The sequence below is a fragment of the Populus euphratica genome, unplaced genomic scaffold (assembly GCF_000495115.2).
Source record: "Populus euphratica unplaced genomic scaffold, PopEup_1.0 scaffold49.1, whole genome shotgun sequence".
Taxonomy (NCBI): Eukaryota; Viridiplantae; Streptophyta; class Magnoliopsida; order Malpighiales; family Salicaceae; genus Populus; species Populus euphratica.
Window position 1 is genome coordinate 1,118,038 of NW_011499875.1, and position 7,780 is coordinate 1,125,817.

Here is a 7,780-nt window from a genome sequence, read left to right on the forward strand (position 1 = left end):
AAAAAAGAAAAAAGAAAAAAAGAGTTTATATTGAAACCTGATATGTTACCAAAGAAAAGGGGACCGTGTATTGAATTTAGAAAAAAACATGTCCACTTTGAAAATGGTTCAATTTATTATTCCAAAACCTAATGTAATCAACAAATAATGATTGCAATATATGCCCTCTAGAGATTGTATTATCTACCTTCCTCTGGTTTGCATATGTTAGACAACAAATTTGAGTAACTCCATAAATCAGGTCCACCAAGCAGGCCAATTTAGGACTTTCAGAACAGTAAGTGCAATTTCAGATAAAAAATTTCAACCAGAACATAGATGCTTTCAGAAGAATGCGACCATAATTTCAAACAAAAAAAGCAATCCCAACCAATATAGGATCACATATCTCACGCTTGTAATTTTTTGAGTTAACATAATAGATCTAGGACCAAACAGAACCCACAAAGCTTCAATCCTAATTTCACCCCTTATGACCAGATGTGGTCTTCTAGGACAAGTGCTTTGTGCAAACTTTGGCATCCAGGAAAATTATTGATGCAAATTATCCAACTATCAGACCATTGCAAGAAGACTTCGGTAACTTCATATCAATGCCTCACTTTCAAGTGCTAACCTTAGAGATAAAAGGGTGTAAGGATCTGCTGCTAAAAAAATTGAAGATTGCAAGTTCAAAGAGACTTCATCTCTACAAGGGTGGGTGACTCGCTTTAACAATATATTCACCCACCTGTTTATTTTCTCTTTATGTGCCGCACATCATTCCATTGCCAGCGAACTTGAAAATATTCAGAGGTAGGGAAAGAAATGAAGAGTTTCAAGTACTGTTTGAATAAATAGAGAATGGTGGGTGCTAGAAACATTCGATAATTGAAGAGCACATATAAAACTTATTTTTGCCTGCAAATTTTTTTCTCACAGAGCTCTAGGAAGAAAGCTAGCTACTAAGGAGACAACAGCTTTCCCACAGAGATCTAGTGATATGGAAGACCCAGGCCTCCTCTACATCATTAAAGCTCGAGGAAAGATTTTGAATATTGATACCTATAGATGAATGGGAAAGGTGTTGCTGTGCTGGTGCTACCATGGAAAGGATGCAGATGGATCTGTCAATCACAAGTTGTTACACTAGTTTTGGGCTGAAAGCACTTTAAAAGCTAATGAATGGAGCTGAGTTTCACTCTTTTCATTCACCAATTCTGGAAGGAGAAAACATGAGAGCTGTGATATTATCTTATTGACTTATATTGTGTTTGCAAAAGGAGCAAGAAAGGGCATTGACAGGGAAGAGGCTTCTCTATTAGGAGTTCATGTTAACGGTATGCAGAGGATGCTTTTACAAATGTAACAAGCACAGCACGTGTGTGTGTAAGTAAATGGTCAGCACCTCATGGTGCCTTTTTTAATAAATTTCTTTTTTGTATCAAAACAAATATACGAGAAACCTTTGGATCACATAAATCAAAATCAAAAGGCCGATGATTTTCTTTTGTTTTGAAAGGAAGACAGTTTGGCAATGATCAAAGCAAGGTCATTACTGACAATTTTAACATACAAAATCCTAAAACTTCAGAAGCACATAATCTCAGTTAAAGACGATGCAGTATCTTGATATTTTCCTTCTAGGAAATAAAATAACATTAATTGAATTCATGGGTCATACATAATCAATGCACATATATGGAAATGACTGCACATTAATCTAGTGATGATGCATGTACTGAAATATAATTACCGAAAGAAGAACAGCAGTGTCTGCTCCTTGAGAATCTTTGAAGGATACATATGCAATCTGAGATTGCTCATTCTCACTACATAAGCATAAGAGATGCTCAGTAATCAAACAACAAAGAAGAATGGAAAAAAAAGGGGGGGGGGTATGGAAATGAACAACGGATTACCTTTTCATTTCAACATATTCAATATCACCAGAAAAAGAAAAGAATTCCTTGAGGTCTTGCTCAGAAGCTCCTAAAGAAACATTACTAACTTTCACTGTTTTTACCTAGAAAAAAGAAAAAATAATGAAAAATTGAAAAGCTTAGAGCCCTGTGGAACCATAAGGATATATAACAAGGATGCCAAGTACAAACATAACCTAGAAATCTCATACTTGAATAATAGCATAAATATGGAAAATTACCACAAAGCAAGGGCCTACAAGGTTCAAATGAAATCCTAAGCACCAATGCATCTGATTTGTAAAAAGGGCATGACTCATGGTGTCAAATGTCCCCTAATAAAAAACATAATAAGCTTTGCTGCCTCCTAGCCAGGTCTAAAGGATGAGAAGAACTTTCTATAATGAAAACCAAAAACAATAAATAACCTAGAAAGAAGCAAAGGGATGGAACAGAAAAATGAAAATGCAAAGGTCATGCGAAAGAATCCCAGACATAAAAGTGCATCAAAAGGCACCCAGAATATCAAAGTAACTGAAAATCCAAATTTTGTCAGGTAAAATAATTGTGGTGCCAATCAGGCGGACCTCTTGTTCTTCTTGTGTGCTTGACGTCTGATATACATTCACACTCACACAGCCTCACATCTACTATCAGTACAAAGGTCTAATTTTTTGCTTCTAGTGTATGATAACTCAATGGTCTAGCTGCCCCAGCCACGCCTTAAAATGCTCAAATAAAGATAGACAAATTATATTTCACATATTCTTAAGCCTCACTTAACAAGGTCTCATTGCAAAACTTTGACTAAACATTTTTTTTTATATGAATAGGCGAGGCAGAAGAAACAATTAGTAACTATATTCCAATATGATGTATGAACCCTAAGGAAACCAACTAGTATGGCAGTAACAAGGGGGTCCTTGTTCAGTCTAAAACATTTCGTTTACATGTTCTTGTGCAAGTCAAAACCAAAGCTATCGGAACACTCACAATTTTCACGATTGATGCTTCAATTATGAGAAACTGATAGGTTAACAGTCCTTAGACTCCAAGTATGCAATCAAAAATTGAATAAACTTAGGATTACTCCAATCTAGTAACACAAGCCAAGCCACGCCCAAATAAATATTATCACACGCATTGAGGGATAACTTCCCATCTTATCATCATCAGGACACCGAAAGATCTATCCACCTCTAACACACATCCTTGCCGAACAAAGACGTGCTTACATAACAAATATTTTCAAGCAAATCATGTTATATCAATCCAAATCAAATATAATATTTAAAAAAAAAGCAAAAACAAATACTAAACAAGGAAATCAAAAAAAGAAAGCAAAAACAAATACTAAACAAGGAAAACAGACAATCATATATATATAGATTGTAAATGATAAAGAAAAAGGTTTATCAAGCATGTGCATTTTGAACATGGCAAGCAAAGAAAGCTTAAGATTGCACAAAAGCATTAACCATCAAACTCAAACAGATCTACGCATATTAATCAATTCAGAGAGATCAAACTTGCTAATTCACCAAAGAGAAATCTTTCAAAAATCAAGAAGAAATAAATGAATGGCAATATTACTAACCGACATGGCGGGCTGCATTGGAAAGTGAGGGGAAGGGTTGGAGTTGGTAAAAGAGAACGAGAGAAGAAAGCGTTAGATGAAGAGAAAAGGGAGGGATTATAAGGAGGAGGTTTGAGGGGCAAAGGTGTGGGGGGGCAGACGCCGGCAGTCGCGGCACGTGCAAATGAGAGACTTCCGATATTGAAGTGAGAGACAGATTAATGGATGGGAGAGCGACATTATGACCTGTGTTTACTACGTTTAGTACCGTGGAAGTTATTGTAGTTTTTTAAAATATTTTTTTAAAAAAATGTTTTAAATAATATATTTTTTTTTAAAAATAATTTTGATATTAATATATTAAAATGTTTTTTTTTAAAATAATTTTGATATTAATATATTAAAATATAAAAAAAATATAAAAAAAATAATTTTAAAAAAAAATCAAAATTTTGAACAAAACGAGTTTCCTTAATGTTCTTTGTGCACCACTAATTAAAAGTAAAACAAGAATTATGAATTTAATTTTATCGTACATAACAAAACAAAAATCGTCAGAAACAAATATACCATCAATAAAATGTTCTTTTTACAAATTTTGTATAGTAAAATAATTAATATATCATCAGAAACAAATTAAAAAAAATCATGTGCTAGTGGGCAAGGGTATTTTTTATTTTTTTTAATTTCAATTGCTCAACAAAAATATCACAATGCCATGTAATTCAAATTGTTTTTGCCTTCGGTAAATGGGTTTTAATGTCTTTTCCGTTTGAATTTTTTTGTGGTTGTGAAGTCTCATAAAGGATAATCTTGTATTTATGCATATATAAAATATTAATTAATTTTAAGAAGATGGCGGTGCATGACATGCATGCGAGTACAAGTGAATGCTCTTGTATTCGTCGTTTGGCGTCCAAAATCCAGTTTCCACGATGATGTTTGACTCCTCACGGTACCGTCCCCATTAACTAGCAGCGTGTGTACCAAAAAACTGCTGGGTTTTGCTCCAGGGACTGTTTCATTTTTCCCTCTTATTTTTTTACTCTCTTTTTCTTGGTTTTAAAGTCTTCTGCTGCATATTTTCAAAGTAAACATTTAATTTAATTTTTATTCTTTATTTTTTAATTTTTAATAATCCATGAAATTAAGATTCTTTTCAATTTAATTCTCCTTCGTCTTCTTATTTTTCAGATTTAGTTTCTATTTTTTTATTATTGAGTTTTTAAAAATTATTTTTTTAATTGTATCCTCGATATTTTATTATTATTTTTAATTTTAAATAATACATCAAATTTGAATTTCTTTTGCTTTAACCCTCCTTTGTTTTTCTTACATTTTATATTTAATTTTTATTATTACATTTTATTTAATCATTCTCTTAGTTGTTTTCTTAATTACATTTCTTGATATTTTATATTAGTATCTTAATTTAATTATTTTAAAAATTTAAACCCTGGATAGTTTAGTTTACTTCATTTTATTTCATTTCATATTTAGTTTTTATTTATTTTTTTATTGTCTTTTATTTTGCTTTTAGTTTTTTTATTGGGACTTTTATTTTAATTTTATTATTTAATATTTTATTTATTAGAGTTTTATTGAGCTTCTAGGTCATAGATTTTAAAGATTGAATTGGGTTTGCTATAAATCTTTTTAGATTATTTTTTATAATTGATTTTTATTAATTTTATTTTTTTATAAAGTTATTATGGTCTCACGAATCAAGTCATAAATTTATTATATTAATCCAGTTTCACCTAACCTGATATTATATTATTTATTTATTTATTGTTGTGTTTGCTCTTTTTTATTATATTATCGAATTAATGTAGGTTTAACCCATTTCTTAAGTTTTAGATGCCTAGACATTTTTTTATTACACTATTGATAATATCCATTTTTATTTTATATTGATTTAAGTCAATCTAGTTTGATCCTTTCATACATGTGATTTGGGTTTTATCTTGAGTTTACTCTCTTAAATTTTAAAATTACAGTAACAATTTTTTTATGTTGTTCAGGGTTAATAGCAAACTCAATTTATAATTCAAGTTTTGTCCCGAATCAATATCTGAATTATGTTTTTAAAATTATAATAATAATAATTTATATTTTTACATTGACTCATGTCAACTGGTGATAAACTAGAGCCATATCCCGGGCCTTAACATGTGACTTGATTTTTGTCCTGGGTTAATCATCGAGTTGAATCTAAAAATACGATGATAATTATTTTTATTATTACATGTATAAATTAGATAAATTTTAAATTAAGAATTTTTTATAATAATATTTAAAAAATAATAATAAAAATTTCAAATACATATTTTTTCTATACCTCCTACTCTGAAGTACATGAACTTGTTTTAAAACTGTTTTAAACATAGATTTATTTTGGTGTTTATGTTTTTATCTCTTTAACTAACTACTTTTATGTTTTTACTATTTTTTTAAAATTTTTATCCCAGAACAATAATAAAACACTATCTAAAAAATGATTGAAATTTCCCGGGGGAATCTAGCCGGGACTCAAATCTTCAATCAGACAATTAAATTCATTTTAGAAAGAAAAACGATTTTACCTTGTCGGAACATGCAAAGCACAATTTTAAATAATCCACAAAATTAAGATTATTTTCAATTCAATTCTCCTTGGTTTTCTTATCTTTCAGATTTAGTTTCTATTCTTTTTATTGTTAAATTTTTTCAAATTGTTTTTTTAATTAAATTATATTTTTAATTGCATCCTCAATATTTTATTACTATTTTTTAATTTAAAATAGTACATAGAATTTGAATTTTCTTTTGCTTTAACCCTCCTTTGTTTTTCTTACATTTTATATTTAATTTTTTTATTTTTTTTATTACATTTTATTTAATCATTCTCTTGAATGTTATTTTTTTCAATTACATTCTTTAATATTTTATATTAATATCTTAATTTAATTATTTTTAAAATTTCAATCATGGATAGTTTAGCTTAGTTCATTTTATTTCATTTCATATTTAGTCTTTATTTATTTTTTTATTACCTTTTGTTTTGCTTTTAGTTTTTTTATTGGGACTTTCATTTTGATTTCATCCCTTGATATTTTTTTTATCAGGATTTTATTAAACTTCTAGGTCATAAATTTTAAAGATTGGATTTGGTTTGCTATAGATCTTTTTAGATTATTCTTTATAATTGATTTTTATCGATTTTATTTTTCTATAAAGTTATCTTGATCTCACATATTAAGTCATAATTTTATTATATTAACACAACTTCACCTGGTCTAGTATTATATTATCTATTTATTGTTGTGTTTGCTTTTTTTTATCATATTATCAAATTAATGTAGGTTTAACCTATTTCTTGAGTTTTTAATGCCTAAACATTTTTTATTTTTGTTATACCATTGATAATATCTATTTTTATTTTATGCTGATCCAAGTCAATTCAAATTGATTTTCCCATACATGTGATTTGAATCTTACCTCAAGTATACTCTCGAGTTAAGTTTTAAAATTATAATAATAATATTTTTTTTTTGTAATGTCTATGGTCAATAACAAACTCAATTTATAATACGAGCTTTGTCCTGAATCAATCTCTTAATTATATTTTTAAAACTATAATAATAACAATTTATATTTTTACGCTGACTCATGTCAATTGATAAGTAACTAAAGCCATGTCCCAGGCCTTAACATGTGATTTGATCTTTGTCCTGAATTGTTTATTGAGTTGAATTTAAAATTATAATAATAATTATTTTTATTATTATATGTATGAGTTAAATAAATTTAAAATTAATTTTTTATGATAATATTCAAGGAATAAAAAATAAAAAATAAAATTTCCAAATATATGTTTTTTCTATACCGCCTACTCTGAAGTACATGAATTTATTTTATAACTGTTTTAAACATAGATTTATTTGGTGTTCAAATTTTTACCTCTTCAACTAGCTACTTTTATCTTTTCATTATTTTTTTAATTTTTATCCTAGAATAATAACAAAACACTATCTAAAAAAATGATTGAAATTTCGTGGGGGAATCTAGCCAGAACTCAAATCTTTAATCCGACAATTAAATTCATTTTATAAAAAAAAGATTTTACCTTGTCGGAACATGCAAAGCACTATTGATAATTCAAATTCATGGGAATATATATTTTAAAAGTTTTGGTAATTTTGTTGTTGTCACGTTTTCCATAAATTATTTTTCCATCAAATCAATAAATTAAACGCACAACGACCACCTCAATTTCTGGTTTTAAAAAACGAATATTTCTGAAAGAAGTAGTGCCGTTGTC

The 7,780-nt window shown here is 28.6% G+C and overlaps 1 protein-coding gene across 1 annotated transcript in view; it reads right to left on the reverse strand.

Moving 5' to 3' along the window:
- LOC105128249 (uncharacterized) overlaps positions 1 to 3,735 on the reverse strand; it is a 4,679-nt gene extending 944 nt beyond the window's left edge. The window contains exons 1-3 of the mRNA XM_011029833.1: positions 3,499 to 3,735; positions 1,902 to 2,005; positions 1,736 to 1,811 (exon numbers count right to left, since the gene is read on the reverse strand). Of these exons, the coding sequence (XP_011028135.1) occupies positions 1,736 to 1,811; positions 1,902 to 2,005; positions 3,499 to 3,516 (198 nt within the window). The 5' untranslated portion in view covers positions 3,517 to 3,735. The remainder of the gene's footprint in view (positions 1 to 1,735; positions 1,812 to 1,901; positions 2,006 to 3,498) is intronic.
- Positions 3,736 to 7,780: the final 4,045 nt, after the last annotated feature.